We start from the raw sequence: 24488 nt of genomic DNA on the forward strand, positions 1-24488 counted from the left end.
AATGAAGAACTGTCAATCAGCAATGAGCAAGGCAATAACTGAAACAGAGTACACTAGAGGGAGCCAAGAGCAAAATAACTGAGGCAAAAGGACGGTAAGTGAGCAGGAAGATAGAATGGAGAAATAACTGAAGCAGAGAATAAAGAAGAATGAAAATAAGACAGGACGGTCTCAGAGTCCTCTGGGAAAACATTATGCAAACCAACATTCAAATTACAGAGGTCCCAGGAGAGAGTGAGAAAAAGAAAATTATGAGAAAATATTTGAGGAGATCACAATTAAAACCTACCTGACCTGCCTCTTGAGAAACCTGTATGCAGGTCAGGAAGCAACAGTTAGAACCGGACATGGAACAACAGACTAGTTCCAAATAGGAAAAGGAGTACGTCAAGGCTGTATATTGTCACCCTGCTTATTTAACTTATATGCAGAGTACATCATGAGAAACACTGGGCTGGAAGAACCACAAGCTGGAATCAAAATTGCTGGGAGAAGTATCAATAACCTCAGGTATGCAGATGATACCACCCTTATGGCAGAAAGTGAAGAAGAACTAAAAAGCCTCTTGATGAAAGTGAAAGAGAAGAGTGAAAAAGTTGGCTTAAAGCTCAACATTCAGAAAACTAAGATCATGGCATCTGGTCCCATCACTTCATGGCAAATAGATGGGGAAACAGTGGAAACAGTGGCTGACTTTATTTTTCTGGGCTCCAAAATCACTGCAGATGGTGATTGCAGCCATGAAATTAAAAGACACTTACTCCTTGGAAGGAAAGTTATGACCAACCTAGACAGCATATTAAAAAGCAGAGACACTACTTTGCCAACAAAGGTCTGTCTAGTCAAGGCTATGGTTTTTCCAGTAGAAATGTATGGATGTGAGAGTTGGACTATAAAGAAAGCTGAGCATAGAAGAATTGATGCTTTTGAACTGTGATGTTGGAGAAGACTCTTGAGAGTTCCTTGGACTGTGAGGAGATCCAACCAGTCCATCCTAAAGGAGATCAGTCCTGGGTGTTCATTGGAAGGACTGATGTTGAAGCTGAAACTCCAGTACTTTCACCACCTGATGCGAAGAGTTGACTCATTTGAAAAGACCCTGATGATGGGAAAGATTGAGGGCAGGAGGAGAAGGGGACGACAGAGGATGAAATGGTTGGATGGCATCATCCACTCGATGGACATGGGTTTGGGTGAACTCCAGGAGTTGGTGATGGACAGGGAGGCCTGGCGAGTGCAGTTCATGGGGTTGCAAAGAGTCGGACACAACTGAATGACTGAACTGAACTGAACTGAACCTTATTTTCTTTAAGTAGCATCTTACTTACCCCTGATTACAAACAAAGTGAGCCTGTGAACCAAACAGAACACTTCCATTGACGAAGTAAACTTGACCATTCACTGGATCACCCAGATTAGGACATGATTTTCCTAAGAGAAAATATTCAAATTTGTTGGTTTACAGCAATTTCAAAAATAGATTTAAATCAAATTCAAAATTCTACAATTCTTGTTTGAATCCATGGGGATCTTATTATTTTATTTAATTATTATTTTCTTTCCATATTATATGGTGAAACATGATTCGTATCTACCCAGGTAACCAATTGCCAAGAAGATTATTCTTTTGGGATTTTTTAAGCCTGAAAAAATGCATTGCCATCTAAAACTTATATTCACATGAGAAAACCATTATTGCAGTAGATGAATATGTGCACTAAAATGTGTGAAACTCTGCAGAGCAATAATAAAAAAAAGTTTACTCACTTGTACAGGCCTCCTCAAGAGCTGACCATGTATTGTCATCCTCACAAACAGCAGATCTGGGACGAAGAGGAATTATGGGCTTGAAACCTAGGCGACAGTCATATTGTACACGTTCCCCAGGACCATACCTGGGTTTAGGCGCACCCCGGAGCCGCATAGTTTCAAACCTTGGTGGATCACCACAGGCATCTAGGAATAAAGAGAATAAGAACATGAAAATAAAGTAGTTTATTTCATCAGGCAGGGACTGTGGCCTGGCATCAGATCAGGTAGGTAGTACAGAATAAATAGAAAGATTCTTGGCAAGGTTTTAAATGACTATTATTGCTTTTACCCAAGTGATAATTGTCACAAAGGATGTGTCTTCTTATTTTAAATGATAATCTATGAGCTTTCGGTTTGTTGAGGATTAAGGTAAAGTTTCATTCAACACTAAATTGAAGAGATAGCATCAATGTTTTTGGTTTTAAAATATGTTTATAGGTATGTGTCCTTCCCCACTTCTTTCTAAACTCATTATTTTGACATTCACCTCTCCTCTAAGAGGTCTTCCATAGTCTATAGCACTCTGCTCAGATTCTGCTTCCATAGTTTGAAAGACAAACATATGATCACCTATCCCTTTGGGCTCAGTTTCCTCTCGGAAGGCAAGGTCCTAGAGGGCAGAGAGCATATACCTTCTTTTTGTTACACTCTGTACACACTGGGTGCTTGAGACATGCTATGGCAAGAGGTAAATATCAAATAAGCCTTGTGGATATCAGAGATCAAAATAAATATTGGCTAAAATATTTAAAATTATGACTTCCTTTTATGTGTTTTGTATTAGTGAATTGAGCATTTTGCAAATAAATGGAAACCCTTGAAATATCAAATTTTATTACTTTGAATAGCCTTAATAAGAATTGGTTTCTTGGATGTTCCAGTAGTAATAATTTAATCTTCTTTCACTGATTAATGAATTGTGCATTCCCTTAGAAGCCCCCTGCAGGGGCTCTTTGGGCTGTTTATCCAATGCATCCGGACAGTAAGGCTGTTATATTGTTATGCTTTTAGAATTTTTTTTTTTTACCTCTGTCCTTTTTTTGTGGGGGGTTCTTCCCTAGAACAGTGTTGTTCCTACTTCAGCAAGTCCTCTTCCTTTTAATTATCTGTGCTCTTGAAAATCTTATAAATCTGTTAGAAAATAATGTAAAATATGGTGGAGACACATTGGTTAAAGTCCTAAAAGGATGCAGAGGCCTCTCCTATAAGGTTATAGGACCTAAGGAGGTGGGAGATAGACTATTTTGATCCCTGAGGGAAATTTTCTTTCTTATTCTTTGGGTCTAGGTCTTTAGATTGAAAGACTAGTCAAGACAAGTGAATGTTATCCTCCTTTTTCATCATTTTCTAAATTCTAAGTTCCTCTCTTGACATTCTGTCCAACATTTCACTACACCACGTGCTGAAATCCACTTTTGGCAAAATGTTTTCAACATTTCCAGTATTCTGGTCTTAATATATGAATTCTCCTCAATCAACTGCCCAAAACAAAAGCAACAAATAAACAAACAAAAAAGGATGTAGTTATTAAAAACAGTGTTTAAAGATCAGTACTAAAGAGCCTCTTGAAGGTGAAAGAGGAGAGTGCAAAAGCTGGCTTGAAACTCAGCATTCAAAAAGCCAAGATCATGACATCAGGTCCCATCACTTCATGGCAAACAGATGTGGAAAAAGTAGAAGCAGTGACAGATTTTTTATTTTCTTTTATTTTTATTTTCTTTTATTTTCTGCAGTGATTTCCAAAATAACTGCAGACAGTGACTGCAGCCATGAAATCAAAAGACGCTTGCTCCTTGGAAGGAAAGCTATGACAAACCTAGACAACATGTTAAGAAGTAAAGACATCACTTTGCTGATAAAGGTCTGTATAGTCAAAGCTGTGATTTTTCCAGTAGTCATGTACTGATATGTGAATTGGACCATAAAGAAGGCTGAGTGCCAAAAAATTAATGCTTTGGAATTGTGGTGCTGGAGAAGACTCTTGCAAGTCCCTTGGACAGAAAGGAGATCAAACCAGTCAATCCTAATATTCACTGGAAGGACTGGTGCTGAAGCTGAAACTCCAAAACTTTGGCCACCTGATGCGAAGAGCCAATTCATTGGAAAAGACCCTGACGCTGGGAAGGATTGAAGGCAAAAGGAGAACAGGGGGGCAGAGAATGAGATGGTTAGATAACATTACTGACTCAATGGACATAAATTTGAGCAAGCTCTGGGAGAGAGTGAAGGACAGGGAAGCTTGGTTTGCTGCAGATCATGGGATTGCAAAGAGTCGAACACGACTTAGCGACTGAACAAGAACAACAAAAAGATCAGTATAGCGTTGAATTTTATTAATAACATTAAATATACTGAATATTCTGAGCCATACATTGTCATTTTGCAATAGGAAAAAACTGGATTAGAAATGCAATATAATTCCTATTAATAGATACAAATATATAACATCATTCAGAGTTTCCTGGAACCAAGAGAGAAATCAAGTTGATAGCACGTCCATAATTAATTATATAAGTGTCATTTGTTTATGTACTTGACTTCACTACCTATCTCAAAACCAGATCATGAAGAAAGAATTTCTAATATGAAAAGAAAAGAAATGCCAATGGGATGGTTTAATCCATTCAGCTAGCGAGTACTTCTTCCCATTAACAAGCATCATGAAAGGCACACTTTCAACAATATAAAGTTTGGAATGTATGCTTCAGCAAGCAGTTGAATACAAGGTTTAAACACTGTAATGATTGAGTCCAATATCACGCTTTTTAATTACCAAATTTCTTCTCTCACTCAGAATACTGAATTCTGTACTCCTGTGAGGATTTTCAAACTAAACATTTCTAGTTTCAGAAAAATAGTATTATGACTAAGTTTTTTTCTAGATAGTTTACAATATAATAATTATTGGGTTGCAATGCTGTATGTTTGCCATTGTATAATATGACAGGCTGCATTCATAAAATTCCCTAGTTTTCCAGATGAGTTTCAGGAAGATGAAACAGTCTCTACTACGTATCAAGAGAACTGTTCACCTTCTGTACACTTACAAAAGTTGTGCAGAGACTCTCTACCTGCTTGCTAAATTTAAACATTACTCTGGTACTCGTGCACAAAACCAGATCCTCCCCCAGGCAGTACCTTCAGTAAAATACTGGTCTCTGATCAAGTGAAATCTCATTGAAACCTGACCATCCTGCCCTTCTCTCACTGTCTACATAGACTACCTTTTAAAATGAATATGAAAGACAAACGTTTATTGAAATTAATGTCCATGCTCCTTTAATGAACTTTTTAGAAGGCTGGTACAATGCTTGTAAGCAAGAACATCTACATTCTATAACACTGCACACCTTTTTTTTAATCAAACTTGGAAAATGTGCTACAAAATCATGTTCTGGTCGGTGGGGAAGATGAAACTGGATGGAAGATGCATTATCAGTTGTAAAGAAAAGATACTGAATCCAAGTCTTCATAAACAATTCATGACTATTTCTTACTTTCTGTCTGTTTGCCTTCCTTTGCAGGTAGGCCCCCAGCAGGTAGTCTGGGGTATAAAAGGCTTAATGTTTTTATAAAACACCACATACAGTATTTTGATTAGTTAGAATTCACCTCTATACATGGTTAACTTACTTCTTTGGAACTTTAACATGCATAAAAAGTATGAGGGTAAGTAGGTGCAATAAGGCAGGAAGAGAATGATTCAACCTGTCAGAAATTAAAAGATTTTTTTCCCAGCAGGTGGCACTACAACACAAGTCTTTGGTTTCTCTCTTCTGTGCTGCCTCTGGCAATATCTGCAAGTGGGCACTTTTCACCCTCCACTGCCTCTTTCACAGGTCTTGCCCAGTGGCCACCTTATTACTTTTTATACCTCTTGGATGTTGGTGCCTTGCTGCTGCCAGCGTCAATGGCATCACCACGTGGGGCACAGGGATGGTGACTTCTGCTGCCTCCAGGATCCTGAGTTACAGCCTCCACCACCAAAGAGGGACTGGGAGGGTGGGTGGGAGGGGGGTGGGGCTGTTCTTACCTGACCTCCAAATGAACTTCCCAGCCCCCACAAAGCAAGCAGTAGCTTCCTGGGCCCATACTTGGCACATCTGGGTGGCCACTTCTACAAAGTACACACTAGGGAACACTGTGTGGGCTCCCCTAGCCCAGCCAAGCCCCAGGGGCACAAACACCCCTATTCCCAAGTTATCAAGCTGGCCAGAGAATATAGGGCAAACCCTCCCCACAGGCACAACAGCAGCCTAACTACATCCCCCGGCGCCTGGGACTCACGAGCAAACTGCACCACCAGCACCAGATCAGCAGTTCTGTGGTTCATTTGGTCACTTTATGAGAACTGACTCGTTGGAAAAGACCCCGATGATGGGAAAGATCGAAGGCAGGAAGAGGGGGACGGCAGTGATGGGAAAGATCGAAGGCAGGAAGAGGGGGACGGCAGAGGACGAGATGGTTGAATGGCATCACCGATTCAATGGACGTGAGTCTGAGCGAACTCCAGGAGATGGTAAAGGACAGGGAAGCCTGGTTTGCTGCAGTCCATGGGTTTGCAAAGAGTCAGATACGACTAGCGACTGAACACCAGCCTGGCCTCAGTTTTGCCCATCACCCCGCACCGCTGGGTGCCCACCGCAAGCAAGACTTCTCTTCCAGCGCTATGTGGTCCCTACTCCCCTAGATCTCGACGCAGCACGACCCGCGGACGCTCTGGTCACGCTTTTTACTCCAATTCCTTATAGCCCCGGAGTGGACGCAGCCCCACGACTCTCCCGAGAGACTAAAAGCAAGTCTCCTCCCACCCTCGGTTCCAGTCGGCCGGCCTCGCGAGCCGCTCCGGTTCCCCACCCTCGCGCACACTCTGCAGGCTCCTACCGGAGACGGAGGGCAGCAGGAGCACGAGGACCACCAAAAGCATTCCTACGAGGCACCAGCAAAAGGGGACTCTCGGGGCGACCAGGAGGGGGCTTGCGCGATACGAAAGCCTCTGTCACTTTCGGGGAGACCAGCGGGAAAGCTGAGCCCAGCCGGGCGGAGATCAGCTCGGTTGTCAGACGCAACAATCCCCAGACTCACAAGGTGTCCAGAGCGGTAACGCGGAGGGGCGTGGCTGGGCCGTGTCGGGGGCGGGCTGAGGGTCTAGCGGGTCCAATGGGCGGGCTGCAAGGCGGGGCCTTGGAGCGGGGGGCGGTCCCTGCTCCTAGAGGGGCGGTCCCCGCGCCTGGGGGAGCCGTTCCTGCGCCGGTGGGGCGGGGCGCGGCGCTGCAGAGGGTTACCTGTATGCGCGGCGCGGAAGACGGTTCCCCATGGGCGCGGAGACGTCGGAGCGCCTCCGCCGGCACACGGCGTGTCTCTGGTTCCTCTGCCTGCAGACCTGAAGAAGAACCGCAGCGACTCGGCGGGACCCTCTTGCTGAAAAGACTGTTAATCACCCTACGCAGAAGGGTGGAAAGGAATCAAGGGCTGGCGTGGTCATCATTGTCCCTTTTCCGGAAAAATCAAGCGTAACGACCTGAAAATAGAAATCTAGAGTTTAGGCAGTGGTAAATGTGGGACAGACAACCGTCATGACTCCTTTTGGACCTGAGGCCCTCCATATTGTCGGGACACCTGGGCCCTTGCTCGGCCTTTGCCATTAGTCAGGCATCATTCACGACAATATTTGAGATTTCCGTGGCTGAGCCTCTGCTACTGAAGCCTCTCGTGGCCGGATAGATTTCAAAATCACGAAAGGTTTGTCCATCGCTTTCCCACCTGCTAAAATCAATTTGTTCTACCCTGTGTTCCAAGGAGAGCATCTCTGGGAAAGTAAATGGTTAAACAACCCCTGGTCGTTAGCATGAGTGAGTGAGTGAAAGTCGCTCAGTCGTGTCCGACTCTTTGCGACCCGGTAGACTATACAGTCGGAGAAGGCGATGGCACCCCACTCCAGTACTCTTGCCTGGAAAATCCCATGGACGGAGGAGCCTGGTAGGCTGCAGTCCATGGGGTCGCTAAGAGTCGGACACGACTGAGCGACTTGCCTTTCACTTTTCACTTTCCTGCATTGGAAAAGGAAATGGCAACCCACTCCAGTGTTCTTGCCTGGAGAATCCCAGGGACGGGGGAGCCTAGTGGGCTGCCGTCTATGGGGTAGCACAGAGTCGGACACGACTGAAGCGACTTAGCAGCAGCAGCAGCAGACTATACAGTCCATGGAATTCTCCAGGCCAGAATTCTGGAGTGGGTAGCCTTTCCCTTCTCCAGGGGATCTTCCCAACCCAGGGATCAAATCCAGGTCTCCCGCATTGCAGGCGGATTCTTAGCATAATGGGTTGGGTTGGAAGCTTTGCTATTGAGGGACTAAATGTTTTATGGAAGATGAAATACACATACATGAAAAAGGTAAAAAGAAAGCTGCATTAAGGGCCAAATTCTTGGAAGCAATGAATGTCTTATAGTTGGGAGGAGTAGGAGTTGGTTAGGTGGAATGGATAAAGGGGAAAACTTTTCTGTTGAAACACTCTTGCAAACAATGCTGGAAAATTAAGAGTGAACACGATTTATGTGTAAAGTTGTAAGTAAACCTGTATGGTTAGTAGAAGAAAAACGAAAGTAACATGGCTGGCATTAAGGAGCAAACAAAAGGAGCTGCCATTTTCTCATTACTTGGCAAAGAATAAAAAGGTCAACCAGTGTGAGTAAATGTGTTGAGGGGACCTGTACCCCCAAACTTTTAGTTTTTAACATAACACTTTTGTATGTTAAAAGTCTTAATATGGACATGACTTTTAAATCAGCAGTCCCATTGAGAATTCATTCCAAAGAAATCATCAGAGCCATGAGCAAAGATTATAGTTTTGGGAAAATTTTAACCCTATGTGTCTAGCAGAAGTCTTAAGGATTTTATGATAGGTAGTTTACAGCATGGGAGTCTGTGCAGCCGTGTAAAAAAATATGAATGTGAGAAACTATGATATATTTTAGGTGGAAAAAGAAGGCTCCAAATCACTACATAACTTTTGTCATTTCTTCTATTAAAACAAAAGGACTACTTGATACACATAAAGGGATTAGCAGGAAATATTCCATAATTAACTAGTAGTTGATAGGATTATGGGTATTTCATTTTCTTTGTGCTTTTCAGCTTTCTGTATTGACCCTATGTTACCATTTCTAATCAGGTAAAGAAAAAAGAATATTTACATGTGATTGGCGTTTCAAATGTTCATAGAATGGTGGGGACAGAGCCTGCATCCCACAGAATAAAGCAATGAGAAGATGGTGAGGAAATGGAAATTCTCCCTGTAAAAGTCAAATGCACCAGATGGAATTACAATACATTTATATACATTTAAGCAATTTTATATCTGAAATATGCTAGAGATATTCTGGGATACACAAACCATGGGATTTCTTCTTCCTCCCAGAACAACACAGTTTGTTTAATTCTTGGAAGAGAATATAAAACTCAGAGTGTGGGTGTGATAAAAAAACATCTTGGTGTCTTGTTTTTATGGCCTGTGGGTTTCTCTAATTGTGGCACGCAGAATCTGGGGTGTAGTTGTGAAGCACGGGCTTAGTTACCCCATGGGCACGTGGGAATCTAGATCCCGAGACCAGGGATCAAACCTGTCTCTCCTGCATTGGAAGGTGGATTCTTAACCACGGACCACCAGGAAGACCATACCTTAGTATCTTGGGTTAAAAAATCGAGACTTTCTATGATAACACAACTAAATGAGATATAAGGAGACTTATGAAAGAAAATATAATGAGGGGGCATTGTCATTTCTTTTAATTCTTACTGTTGTGAAAGAGTGATATAAAGGAAATGTTTTGTGGCTCAGTGTTGGCAATACTTTGTGAGAAGAGGGAATCCTTTTATTGTTCTCTGCAACCATGTGTACACAATATTCCATCTAAAGTGTATCTCATAAAGCTGAAATAACTTCTCTTTTATTTTTAGGCTTGAAAGTAAGTTTCTTTTTAATTTAGCATGGTTTTCTATTTACAGGTGATAGATTAGATTCAAAGGTTGTGTTTACTGAAACTTTATGACAGTGAAATTTCTGCACCCAGGATCCATCAATTCATTCTAAGTATAATTGAAGACTTCACACTGATTTCTGAAATTATTTTTGACCCAACGGAGGTTCCATTTGAAAGGTTTTGGGCCTTGTTCCTTATTTTTCGAACAAGCTCCATGAGGCAAAGATGTAGTTTTCGTGCTCTAGCCCCAGTGCTGAGACAGTTCTAGATCTATACTAAGTGCATAAAAGTGCCCACTAGATACTAAGGAAATACATGAGTGTTGCCATCAAATGCATTTATCATGTGTCTGTTGATCCTCCCCTTGCCTGCATTTACCAAATTCTGGGGAATTCTGAGAAATTTTGATTTTAATAAGGCGAGGCACTGAAAACAAAGCAGCATTTGTCTCTGAAAGGAATGACCTACAACTGTCTGCACAGAAAACGTTTCTAAATCAGGAAGACAAGCTGACCTATGACGTGAATCTGTTCACTGTTTAACACTTAGCCTTGAGATCATTTTAGTGACAGAGTTCAAAGGGAGGGTATTGACTGTGAACTTCCTAAGGTCCTGAGAGGAACAGAACTCAGGAGTCTAGGCTTTGAGTGAAGTAGGGGAGAGACCACACTAGTGGTCTCTCCAACAAACTGCCAACAGAAAACTGAGGAGAGAATGGAGAACATGATTGTTTGTAGACCAGGTTTTGAACGATGCAGTAGCTCTCCTGCAGGCTTTAGGAATGGTGGTAAGTAGAGGGAGGTATCTGGGGATGTTCACTAAATTAAATGATGTTAGATGATCCTTTGCCTCCTCAATGGGTATATTTGCATTCTGCTTTTCAGAAGTGGGCACAGCAGCATGAAGGGACCTGTGAATGCTCTCAGAAGGGGCTTGCCCCTCTCTACACGTTGGGCGTTTGCAGAAACCTGAAAGAGAATGGCTTAACGAAGCATAGTTAAGCCGCCTTTCTGATGTCGGTCCTGGGAGCCCCGCCACCACTGCTTGCACCTGGTAGGCGCCTGCCAGACCTCAAGAGAGTCACTGTGGAGCCACACCCTACACGGATCCGGAACCGCCAGGCGCAGGGAGGAGGGCCTTGCTCAGAAGGACCACGCGCTTGCTTTGTTTCCTCTTGGCTTTCGGAAGCTTCACACAGTAAATAAGTTACAAACCGTATTCCAGAAGTAGGCTTGCAAAGATAAAATCTTTAATTCCTTTCTTATAATGGTGGAGACAGTACATTTAAATATCATAGACTTTAACTTACAACTCACACATAACTGTACAAAAAGGCAAATGAAACAGAAAAATTAGAATGCTATCACTAGGAATAACTTCAAGACCCATTGTTCCAATCCCTGCTTTTCAGATGAAAATGTAAGGCTAGAGCAGAACCTCTCAATAATACAAGCAAAGTCAGGCAAAATAGTATTTTACCCATAGTTAGTATAGGGCTGCCATCTATGGGGTTGCACAGAGTTGGACACGACTGAAGCGACTTAGCAGCAGCAGCAGTATATAAAATATTCCCTATAGATAACTGAAGTTAAAAAAAATTATGTGTCTCTAGAAATTACATTTTTCCCCTTGAGAAAGTGTGAATTGATACAGCATATTATTGTGACAGCATATTATTGACACAGCATGCATTACTCTATCTGGAGAAATATATTCTGATCTTAAAAGAATAATACCTATTTAAAAATAACTAACAAAAGTATGTGTATTAGGAAATATATGAAGAAAGATTATCAGAAAAAGAATTAAAATATTTATTAACTGGTTATCACTAGGTACTATAATTACACACAACTGACTAGTTTTACATGTCTTCCTCATGAGTTTGGAGAAGGCATGGCACCCACCTCATGCATTTTCCAAATTCTCCTCAATTACCCTTCTATATTAAAAATATTAATTAAAATATTTGACAATAAGTAAGAAAAATGACTGGGCCTCCCTTGTGGCTCAGCTGGGAAAGAATCTGCCCACAATGTGGGATACCTGGGTTCAATCCCTGGGTTGGGAAGATTCCCCTGGAGAAGGGAAAGGCTACCCACTCCAGTATTCTGGCCTGGAGAACTCCATGGGCTGTATAGTCCATGGGGTCGCAAAGAGTCAGACGTGACTGACCAACTTTGACTTTCACTTCACTTTCACAAGAAAAATGACAAACATATAAACAGAAATCCTGGGTAACATCTTTCTTTAAGTCGTTGTTCAGTTCAGTTCAGTTCAGTCGCTCAGTCGTGTCCGACTCTTTGCTACCCCATGAACTGCAGCACGCCAGGCCTCCCTGTCCATCACCAACTCCCAGAGCTTGCTCAAACTCATGTCCATTGAATCAGTAATGCCACCCAACCATCTCTTCCTCTGTCATCCCCTTCTCCTTCTGCCCCCAATCTTTCCCAGCATCAGGGTCTTTTACAATGAGTCAGTTCTTTGCATCAGGTGGCCAAAGTATTGGAGTTTCAGCTTCAGCATCAGTCCTTCCAATGAATATTCAGGACTGATTTCCTTTAGGATGGACTGGTTGGATCTCCTTGCAGTCTAAGGGACTCTCAAGTCTTCTTCAACACAGCAGTTCAAAAACATCAATTCTTCGGCACTCAGCTTTCTTTATAGTCCAACTCTCACATCCATACATGACTCTTGGAAAAACCACAGCTTTGACTAGATAGACTTTTGTTGGCAAAGTAATGTTTCTGCTTTTTAATATGCTGTCTAGGTTGGTCTTTGTAACTACTTATAAATCCTAAGAGTAGTTTTCCCTGACTAGATAATCTATGCTTTCAGCACAAGAGAACAGGGTGAAGGGGTGACCAGAATCCAGAGTAAGAGGAGGGAGCTTCGTTGCATGCTGGGAGAGCTTCAACATCTTTGAGGGTACATGTTCGCATTTCTGTGAAGTCACTTAAAACGTTTTATGAGTCTCAGCTTTCACTCTGGTGACATGAATTGGCTCCTTCCCAATCAATATTTTAATTTGAGGTGTTTTTCAGCTTTGTAGTACTTTGTTAAGGAAGGACACTGAAATAACAGATTTTTATTCAGATTAAAGCATGGTCAACAACTGAATTATCTAGAATTAATAGGCTAATAATTAGAGCCAGACATCCTGGAATGTGAAGTCAAGTGGGCCTTAGAAAGCATCACTATGAACAAAGCTAGTGGAGGTGATAGAATTCCAGTTGAGCTATTTCAAATCCTGAAAGATGATGCTGTGGAAGTGCTGCACTCAATATGCCAGCAAATTTGGAAAACTCAGCAGTGGCCACAGGACTGGAAAAGGTCAGTTTTCATTCCAATCCCAAAGAAAGGCAATGCCAAAGAATGCTCAAACTACCGCACAATTGCACCCGTGTCACACGCTAGTAAAGTAATGCTCAAAATTCTCCAAGCCAGGCTTCAGCAGTACGTGAACTGTGAACTTCCAGATGTTCAAGCTGGTTTTAGAAAAGGCAGAGGAACCAGAGGTCAAATTGCCAACATCCGCTGGATCATCAAAAAAGCAAGAGAGTTCCAGAAAAACATCTATTTCTGCTTTATTGACTATGCCAAAGCCTTTGACTGTGTGGATCACAATAAACTGTGGAAAATTCTTCAAGAGATGGGAATACCAGACCACCCGATCTTCCTCTTGAGAAACCTATATGCAGGTCAGGAAGCAACAGTTCGAACTGGACATGGAACAACAGACTGGTTCCAAATAGGAAAAGGAGTGCATCAAGGCTGTATATTGTCACCCTGCTTATTTAACTTATATGCAGAGTACATCATGAGAAATGCTGGACTGGAAGAAGCACAAGCTGGAATCAAGATTGCCAGGAGAAATATCAATAACCTCAGATATGCAGATGACACCACCCTTATGGCAGAAAGTGAAGAGGAACTAAAAAGCCTGTTGAGGAAAGTGAAAGAGGAGAGTGAAAAAGTTGGATTAAAGTTCAACATTCAGAAAACTAAGATCATGGCATCTTATTTGAAGATGAAGTGAAGTCCCATCACTTCATGGGAAATAGATGGGGAAACAGTGGAAACAGTGGCTGACTTTATTTTTGGGGGGCTCCAAGTCACTGCAGATGGTGATTGCAGCCATGAAATTAAAAGACAGTTACTCCTTGGAAGGAAAGTTATGACCAACCTAGATAGCATATTAAAAAGCAGAGACATTACCTTGCCAACAAAGGTCCGTCTAGTGAAGGCTATGGTTTTTCCAGTGGCCATGTATGGATGAGAGAGTTGGACTGTGAAGAAAGCTGAGTGCCTAAGAATTGATGCTTTTAAACTGTGGTGTTGGAGAAGACTCTTGAGAGTCCCTTGGACTGCAAGGAGATCCAACCAGTCCATCCTAAAGGAGATCTGTCCTGGGTGTTCATTGGAAGGACTGATGCTAAAGCTGAAACTCCAATACTTTGGCCACCTCATGCGAAGCGTTGACTCATTGGAAAAGACTCTGATGCTGGGAGGGATTGGGGGCAGGAGGAGAAGGGGACGACAGAGGATGAGATGGCTGAATGGCATCACCGACTCAATGGACATGAGTTTGAGTGAATTCCGGGAGTTGGTGATGGACAGGGAGGCTTGGTGTGCTGCAATTCATGGGGTCGCAAAGATCGGATACCACTGAGCGACTGAACTGACCGACACACATGCCCTGTGGTCTCTATGTTGAGTGCAAGAAAGTGTGGCATAAACTGAGACACTGAGTATAAAAGAGAAAGAGTAACCTGACTTTTCTGCATAGCTCCTTTCATCAGCAAAAAAGTGTTCATTAGAGTTGAGCAACTAAATAAAAAGAGCCTCTTTTCAGAATACACACAGGTCACGAATATCACACACTGTGACTCCTTGTGCCAGTGGCATTAGCGTTCTGAGACCCCATTTCTAATGAGTCCCCCAAAGAGGCTGCTGCTGGGCCTGGGCGACACTGAGAGAAACCAGGGTGTAGACTGTTACTGACGTGCCCATGCTCTTTAGCTTTGAAAAATCACCAAGCTTATTGAGAAATGGTTCACCTGTTCAAGATAACTGGATTTTTGAAAGACTGCTCAGCTGTGTGTGGGCTTTCCAAAAACAATGTGGGGGTAATAACTTAGCTTTAGTTTGCTTCCCTTTTAAAAAGGTAAATGTTTTTATTATGTTATTTGCACTGTTGAATGCCCACTTTCTCTCCAAAACTGCCTTTGTTGTTCATTTAAATTATGATGAAAAATGGCCACAAGGTTAAAGCATTCGGCTGTAGCTTTCTATTTTTTAGCTCCCAATTCAATTCCAAACATATACAAAGCAGAGAGAGAAGGTAATGAACCCAGTGTCCCCATCACTCCATTCAACAAGTGTCAACATATGGATAATCATATTTTATCCAGACACTCCATTTTTCCCTATCGGATTTATTTTTAAAATAATCACTGACATTATGTCATTACTTTATTTGTACATTTTTGATTTCTCAATTTTTTTAAAGAAAAAAATGTAAATTTAGGTAACATATAACATTATATAAATTTCATGTGTACATTTTATTCCTAGCTCTGCACACCTAAAGCATGTCCACCATCAAAAATTTAGTTTCCATCTCTCATCACACAGTTAATCCCTTTGCATATTTCACTCTCCCCTCTACTCTTCCCCTCTGCTAACGGCTCCTCAGTCTCTGTGTCTACCTGTTCTTTTTGCTTGGTTTATTTATTTTGCTATTTTTAATATTCCACGTGTGACTAAATCATATGTATTTATCTTTCTCCATCCGACTTATTTCACTTAGTATAATACCCCCGAGGCTCACCCATGTCATTGCAATCGTCACGATATCATATTTTTTCCTGGCTAAGTAGTATTCTCTCTCCGTCTCTCTCTCTATATGTATAATATATAGAATATGTACACACGTATGTGTGGATGTGGATGATCTGTCCATTGATGTAAGTGGGGTATTAAGTCCCTATTATTATTTAATCGCTGTCCATGTCTTCTTTTATCTGTTAATATTTGCTTTATGTGTTTAGGTGGCCAATTTGATATACATATTTATTTACAATTGCTATATTTCCAACTTGGATTGATCCCTTAATCTTATGGCTTTCTTTGTTTCTTCTTACAGTCTTGTGTTAAAGTCTCTTTTGACTGATACAAGTATTGCTACCCTGGCTTTATTTTGATTTTCATTTGCATGGAATACCATTTTCTACCCTCTTGCTTTCTCTCTGTGTGTGTGTCTTTGGACCAGAACTGAATCTCCTGTAGGCAGAATATATATATGGGTCTTATTTTATGTCTATTCAGTCAGTGTATGTGTTTCAATTATTTAGTCCATTTACATATAAAGTAACCATTGATAGGTATGTAATTGTTGCTATTTTATTATTTTGGTTTTTTTTTAAGTTCTATTTTATATTTTTTATTCTTTTATCCTCTTCCCCTGTGATTGGATGACTATCTTTACTGTTAGTGTTCCTAAAGGAAATCAACCCTGAATATTCACTGGAAGGACTGATGCTGAAAATGAAGCTTCAATACTTTGGCCACCTGATCGAAGAACTGACTCATTGGAAAAGACCTTGATGCTGGGAAAGATTGAGGGCAGGTGGAGAAGGAGGCAACAGAGGATGAGACAGCTGGCTGGTATCAGTGACTCAATGGACATGAGTTTGAGCAATTCCAGGATAGGTTTAATTATATTTATTAAAGAGCTTTTACTATCTAAATGGTAATTACGTCAGTTACAAATTCTTTGTGTTTGATCACCAAAATCATAAAATAACTGCATTAACCACGTTAGTAATTACTTACATTTTGCCGGAACAAAAACTGAGCTGTGATTGTTACTGCTGTCTGTGACTTGCTCATGTGATTTCAAACTCCGGGAGGTGGTGAAGGACACAGAAGACTGGTGTGCTTCAGTTCACGGGATCACAGTCGGAAATGACCGAATGATTAAAAAACAACAACAGCTCCCACACAGCTCCGCGGGTGGGTGAGGCTGGTATTGGGGCCAGTACTGGCCCACTGGTGAGTGAGGCTGCTTCTCAGAGTCTCTGGTTGCAGGGTGTCTGGTGCGTTAGGGCTTGTTCTGGTGCACAGACGTGTGGGGAGTGGACACTCTGATGGACAGGGCCATGACCTGAGCGATTCAGTGCTCAAGGGGTCTTAAGGCAGCCAGCCTGCTGGCGGTTGGGGCTGTGTCCCTGCTTTGCTTGCTGCTTGGCCTGAGGCATCCCATCACTGGCGCTGACAGGCTGGGGAGGGGGGTTGGGTCCAGAAGCTAATAAGCTAGAGGGAGGAGCTCCATTGCCAGCATCCTCATGATAGAATGAGCTCCCCCAAATGACTGCCGCCAGGGTCTGTGTTCCCAAGGTGAGCTACAGTTGCATCCTGCCTCTCTGAGACTCTCTAAACTCAGCAGGCAGGTCGACGCAGGATCATTTTAAACGATTGCTTCTTACCAGAGTGTGTAAGATTTTGTGTGTGCCCTTGAAGAGTGGAGTTTCTATTTCTCACAGCCCTTTGGGTCTCCCAAATGGAAGTTCTCTGAATTCTAAAGCCGAACATTCTGGGGGCACATCTTCCTGGTGTAGGATGCCTGGGCCGTGGAACCTGATGGGGGCTCAGAACCCCTGCTCCTTGGAGAGAACCCTGCAATTGCAATTATCCTCTTGTATGTGGGTTGCCCCCCTGGGGGTGTATGGGTTTTTACTATACCCGTATACTAACCCCACTATACCCATGTTTCTGCCCCTCCTAGCTTATTTTGACTCCATTAGAACTTCAGTTGGAGAAGATATTTTCTACTAGCTTTCCAGTCTCTCATTCACAGCTGTTCTAGATATAGTTGTAAAGTTTGTTCTCCTGTGGCAGGAGATGAGCTCAGGCTTTTCCTGCTCTATCATCTTGGCTACATACCCCCTTGTATATTTATATATTTATATTACTTATTTATATTCAGCTTTATGTCTCTAGAAGGTTGAGTTTGTTGTATATCTGAGTTTTATACACATTGAATGTTCTTGTAAAGTTCCACCATAATCCTATAAGATGTCCAAATAGATTTCTAGCAAGCTATTTTAACAAGTACCAAAATGAAATGAACATTTTTAAATCATCAAGAAAAAAAAATTTTTTTTAAATCTTGCCTTGCTCTAGTAAATAGCGCAGGATAAATCAGTAATGTATTGATATATAAAACACTTTTACCTGTTTTCAATGACTGAATTTTTGGAATATTTTGTTGTAGTGTATGGTTTGGGGATTGAGGGCACCTTATTTCATTTCAATTTGTCTCACCTCCTTGTTGTTGTTGTTGTTGAGTTGCTAAGTTGTATCTGACTCTTTGCAACCTCATGGACTGCAGCGCTCCAGGCTTCCCTGTCCCTCACTATATCCTGGAGTTTGCTTAAACTCATGTCCATTGAGTAGGTGATGCCATCCAACCATCGCATCCTCTGCTGTTCTCTTCTCCTTTTGCCTTCAATCTTTCCCAGCAGCATGACCTTTTCTAATGGGTTGGCTCTTATTGGCCACCTCTTATATAGATGGCCAAAGTATTGGAGCTTCAGCTTCAGCATCAGTCCTTCCAATGAATCAGTCCTTCCAGGGCTGATTTTCCATATGATTGACTGATTTGATCTCCTTGCAGTCCAAGGGACTCAACTCCTTATACCATACTAATTTTATGATAAACTGTTTTCTTTTCCCTATAACATATCATATTTTATCATAACATGGCATTTTATATATTCATTTTTAAGCTTGTTTACTGATTTATTTTCTTTCTCCCCAGATAGAAATGAGCTCCATGAAAGGAGGGATAAGACTCTCCTATTTAGCACTCTCCCAACATGGACAGTTCTGGCACATGGAGAGCCTTCCTTGATCAATGTGCTCAGTCGCTTAGTCCTGCCTGACCCTGTGACCCCATGCACTGCAGCCCGCCAGGCTCCTCCGTCCATGGGGATTCTCCAGGTAAGAATACTGGAGTGGGTTGCCATGCCCTCCTCCAGGGGATCTTCCCAACCCAGAGGTTGAACCCAAGTGTCCTGCATTGTAGGCGGATTCTTTACCAACTGAGCCACCAGGGAAGCCCTCCTTGATAAATACTATGGACTAAATGAGAGGCTGGATAAATAGTTCAAATATGTGAGGGGATAAAAGGACACAAAAATTTTAAGAGAGATTACTCCTTCGCAGTGAAACTAAAAAAAGCAAGTAACTAAAGTTTGATGTACAGTTATGTTTTCTTTCTCCCCACATATTCTCTACAAAATTCAACACTGGCAGGAAACAAATGACTTACCATATTAGTAACATGAGCATATGATGTATAAGACATACCAGATCTTTAAAAAATTCTTACAACAAAGAAGTGTTTTGCCAGTAATTCAGTTAAATATAGATCCGGGCAACAGGTGATTTCACGAAGTGGAAAAAAACCAAAACGAGATACCCAGGCTGCAGGGTTATTCTTTATACTCATAGGAACACTGCTGTTCACACACAGGAATGCTGCTGTTCCAAGGGCTTTTCATTCCAACCAAAACACAATGACTAGCAGAGCTGCCTTTTAATTGGAACCTAAGGAAAAAAGGGTAGCAAGCAGGGGAGAAATTCCCGTCTCTCCATCTCTCCACTGATACATGCTCAGCTTTCTCACTTCAGCCTAAACACCATTTGGTTCTTAGGCTCAGAACAAGTTGGAAGTCTCGGTTCATTAGGGACCTGAATTTAGTAGCTGCCAGAAGTTCAGAAGCCAAATTATGCTGAAGTGTCATGGTGTCCTGTGACAGACAAAGAATCGGAATGTGCACACTTAATAGTCAAACAGACATCATATCCCAGTGTCACTTCAGGAGTTTCTGAACTCCAACTGGATTCTCCACTGTGCCCGAGACCCTCACCTGTGTGTCAGTGACAGACCTCTGACATCCATGTCATCTTTATTACTGGGTCCTGAGCAAGAATGGCTCCTGATTGGGGAAGCAAAGCAGAGAACATCCAGAAATGAACCAACGTTGTTCTTACCACTATGGCTGTAATGGCCGAAAGAGGCTCACAGAGGTCTCTGCCATGCTGAAATGCCCAGATTATTATTGTATCCTGTTGTTCTTATGAAATCTGCTCATTATTATTGGGTGGCAGACTTTGTAAACATCAAAGATTCATTGGAAATTGTTTAACTACCATAGTGGCCAATGGCATTAGCTCCCACAGACTGAATTTTACCAAGAGGACTAGATCCAGAAACTAATACTACTCCCTGAAACAGTGACATTGGCCATTATAATCCCCCAATCCAACACGTGGCTGATGCAACACGTGACTGAATTAGTTCTTATCCATACACTATTACAAATTCCACTTTTGATTGGTTTTTATTTTCCCGAAACAACCTTTGCCTGATTTATCACATTTCAAACAATTTTTGTCCTATATGGCCAATATATGTCCTATATATATAGCAGATTTCCCAGAAAATTACATGCTCCTGCCTTCAAACTACTATCTCCCCATTTCCTTCAAGTTCTAACCATGAATTCAAACTCAGTGTCTATATTTATGGTTGTATTCAACGTTGAATCACATGTGGCATTTTCTTTATGTCCTTAATAGTGGTGCCCCCTTTCTTTCAAAACTGCTGGGTAGTCAGTCAGTCAGTCTGGGTACTTCTATTCCATAGGTCAGCATCCCTTTGTGGATTAACCCCAGAACCCAAGAGAGTCACTATTCATCACAGGGTCTGGCCTCCATTCTAAGATTCCCTCATCGCAAAAGAAGGATACTTTTATGCTAAGTTGGAAATGAAGTGGAAAGAGCATGTGTCCATTAAGGAGTGGGTCCAGGAAGTCAGCACATGCTTTCACTAGGGAAAAATAACACAGGAGTGAGACATCCACACGGGGGAGAGACAGGCTGATCCTTAAACCAGATGAGAATATGGGCACCAGTACTCTGGGGGCTGCCCGGTTCCACTCTCACTGGGAGGAACAGTGCAGAGAAGCATCCTCCCTGACACCACAGCCAGGCTCACAGCTGTGAAATACTTCCTGCCCAGGACTAAATTCAGCCTTGTGTCTTGGGATGTGCTGACCAGACAGGATTTCTGGAGGTGGTTGGCATAGTGAGGAAAGAGCAGCAAAGTGCCTGTCAACCATGCGGAATAGTTTCTGCTGCATCCTGCACTGAAAGTCAAAGTGAAAGGCGCTCAGTCATGTCCGACTCTTTGCGACACCATGGACTAAACAGCCCATGGAATTCTCCAGGCCAGAATACTGGAGTGGGTACCCTTTCCCTTCTCCAGGGGATCTTCCCAACCCAGGGATCGAACCCAGGCCTCCCGCATTGTGGGTGGATTCTTTACCAACTGAGCTATCAGGGAAGCCCTGTGCTTACTAGGGAGCTTAAAGATCTGACTTACAGAATGTGGATCTCAAAGATCTGCTTTGAGAATACCCATGTTTTACTGATAAGCAAACTAACGCCATGGGGCAGAGCTGTGAGTATGAACGATTTTCCAACACCTTGTCTGTGTTGCTTTCTACTAAAATATTCTAAAGACTACAAGCAGAATTGTCCTTTGTTCTCTAGGACTGGCTATGCAGGACAGAACTGAGTGCTGGTGGGTTGTTCCACTCTTACACTTTCTAGAAAGCTCCCCTTTCTGGCCTCAACAGGGGACACCTTTGCCCAAGTGTCATTGAACAGGCCCCTCACCTAGCTTATTGTATGTCAGCCTTGCATCCCCCTTCATCTTTACTCCTGGCTTCTCCTCCAAGACTGTAAGCCTCTGCTTGGTCTGTATATCTCAGCCTGTTTCCTTCCCATTCCACAGCTAAATCAGTCATTTCAGCATAAGAAGGCAAGAGAAGCCATCAGGAACAAAATCTCCATAAAAGAAAAAAAGCTATCCACTTTGAGAATATATTGTATAGAGCATGCATGTGTGCTAAGTCACTTCAGTCGTGTCTGACTCTTTGTGAACCTATGGACCATAGCCCACCAGGTTCCACTGTGCATGGGATTCTCCAGGCAAGAATACTGGAATGGGTTGCCATCCCCTCCTCCAAGGAATCTTCCTGACCCAGGATCAAACCTGCCTCTCTTATATCTCCAGCATTGGCAGGTGGGTTTTTTACCATTAGCACCACCTGTGTAGAGCAAATTTTGACTCAAATTGTAGCTGCCTCCATTCACAGCCCAATTGGTGTGTGCTCATGGCATCAGAACACATTTGAGTCTCTATCTTAACCATATGCAAGGTATTACAAATGAATTAAAAATAGGTCCTATTTCAGAATGAAAGCATAGAAAGTCTTGCACTCACATCCTCCCACGGACACACTTGAATCTATAGCTACGTATGAACAATTTCCTCTTAAATCATGTGAAGACCTGGCTGAGTGACACATTGCCCAAAGTCACCTGGGGACATTGAAGTGGGTAGGAGACCCCAGGAAACCATCTTACCATAAACCCTACCTCAGTATGGTGTTCCAAAACCAGGAGGACCTTTGAACCTTGAGTTTCTCCCTGAAGAGCAGGGATTTCAGACCCCACATCGGGCATTCCCACTTTGTGGACATACAGTTGAGAGAGGAGCCTCCAATTATCTGGTTTTGAAAACCAATAGGATCACTTCCCAAGACCCACAAGACGGCAGCGATATGACAGGCCACACTTAAAGGGCTCCCACTCAGAGCTCCCCACCCCAGAGCCCAGCTCATAGTCAGCCAATAGTGTCCAGACTTAAAGTGAAAAGGGTCATCTTCTTACACTGCAGCCGAGGCCTAAGGGGGAGGCATCTAATTAAGCAGATGTTTGGAGCCTCAAGCACCCCGAGAACAGACTGCTGCGTGGCATCCTCATCCTGTTGCTGTGCTCCAGATCACTGCTGTCTCCGGGAGGGGAACTTTTCCATGTGTCTAGTGCTACTACTTTTTGTGGCTTCTTTCTTGGGAACATCTCTTCATCCATGGCTCATTTCTCTGGGGGGAGCTTGTGTTCCTATTCTTTAACGTTTGTTTCTTTAATATTTGGTGTCACCCAGAAAGGATCTCATATCTCTATCTGGTGCCCCGATTTTTCAGACTGCTGCCAGGGGACGCTTCAACACTTGGTTCTGGAGGCCAGTGGGACCTACCCTAGTGAGTGTCACAGGCCTGTAATCCATGGAGACAGAGTTTTTAAACACCATCTCCTGGCCACAGCAAGAGGCAACAGGCTCAGGAGCTTGGTTTTTCTGTGAAGGTTTTTAAACTGGTCATCCTGAGTTCTGCTCAAGGGGTGGGAATCTGACTAGGCAGGATCATGTTGTTGTTCAGTCGCTCAGTCTGAGTTCAGTGTCTGAGCCTTTGTGACCCCATGGACCAGAAAAGAGTTTATACATTTGTCTGAAGCCCTAACGTCTGTGATGGTTACTCAGGGGGCACCTCCAGATTGGCTGGCTCTGGTGATCAGTGGAGGTTATGCCTGTGGTCCCAAAAAACTGCATGTATTTCACACTGTTAAAAGCTGATGCCTGACAGTCTGTCTTCCAGTCAGCCTGAATCTAGGTGCTGAGATCCTGCCTTTTGGGTCACTGACATGGCTTGGCACATCCTTAACTGTTGGGAGTTATTAAAAATACAGTGGGTAGCTTGGCCAAGCACAGAGATTTGAAAGAAAATGAGGAGCTGAGAAAGAAAGAGTTGAACATAGTTTGTTTCCTACATGAAACTACTCCCTCAATACTGAGAGAGGTGGTCGTTTCATCTACTATAAAGACAAAGGAAAAAAAAAAACAGAGTTTTGCCAAGAGAATGCACTGATTATAGCAAGCACCCTCTTCCAACAACACAAGAGAAGACTCTACACACGGGCATCACCAGATGGTCAATACTGAAATCTGATTGATTATATTGGTCACAGCCAAAGATGGAGAAGCTCTGTATAGTCAGCAAAAAGAAGACTGGGAGCTGACTGTGGCTCAGATCACGAACTCCTTATTGACAAATTCAGACCTAAATTGAAGAAAGTAGGGAAAACCAGAAGACCATTCAGGTATGACCTAAATCAAATCCCTTACAATTATACAGTGGAAGTGAGAAATAGATTTAAGGCATCAGATCTAACAGACAGAGTGCCTGAATAACTATGGATGGAGGTTCATGACTTTGTACAGGAGGCAGTGATCAAGACCATCCCCAAGAAAAAGAAATGCAAAAAGGCAAAATGATTGTCTGCAGAGGCCTTATAAATAGTTGAGAAAAGACATGAAAGGCAAAGGAGAAAAGGAAAGATATACCCTTTTGAATGCAGAGTTCCAAAGAATAGCAAGGAGAGATAAGAAAGCCTTCCTCAGCAATCAATGCAAAGAAGTAGAGAAAAACAGAAGAATGGGAAAGACTAGAGATCTCTTCAAGAAAATTAGAGATACCAAGGAAATATTTCATGCAAAGATGGGCTCGATAAAGGACAGAAATGGTATAGACCTAACAGAGGCAGCAGATAATAAGAAGAGGTGGCAAGAATACACAGAAGAACTATACAAAAAAGATCTTCATGACCCAGATAGCCAAGATGAGGTGATCACTCACCTAGAGCCAGACATTCTGGAATGCAGAGTCAAGTGGGCTTTAGGTAGTATCACTACAAACAAAGCTAGTGGAGGTGATGCAATT

At 42.5% G+C, this 24488-nt stretch overlaps 1 protein-coding gene across 1 annotated transcript in view; it reads right to left on the minus strand.

The window, feature by feature from the left end:
• LOC109570212 (membrane cofactor protein-like) overlaps window positions 1–6869 on the minus strand; it is a 59858-nt gene extending 52989 nt beyond the window's left edge. Inside the window, exons 1-3 of the mRNA XM_070768696.1 lie at window positions 6697–6869; window positions 1768–1956; window positions 1329–1431 (exon numbers count right to left, since the gene is read on the minus strand). Of these exons, the coding sequence (XP_070624797.1) occupies window positions 1329–1431; window positions 1768–1956; window positions 6697–6739 (335 nt within the window). The 5' untranslated portion in view covers window positions 6740–6869. The remainder of the gene's footprint in view (window positions 1–1328; window positions 1432–1767; window positions 1957–6696) is intronic.
• Window positions 6870–24488: the final 17619 nt, after the last annotated feature.

This window comes from Bos indicus, chromosome 16, assembly GCF_029378745.1.
Source record: "Bos indicus isolate NIAB-ARS_2022 breed Sahiwal x Tharparkar chromosome 16, NIAB-ARS_B.indTharparkar_mat_pri_1.0, whole genome shotgun sequence".
Lineage (NCBI taxonomy): Eukaryota > Metazoa > Chordata > Mammalia > Artiodactyla > Bovidae > Bos > Bos indicus.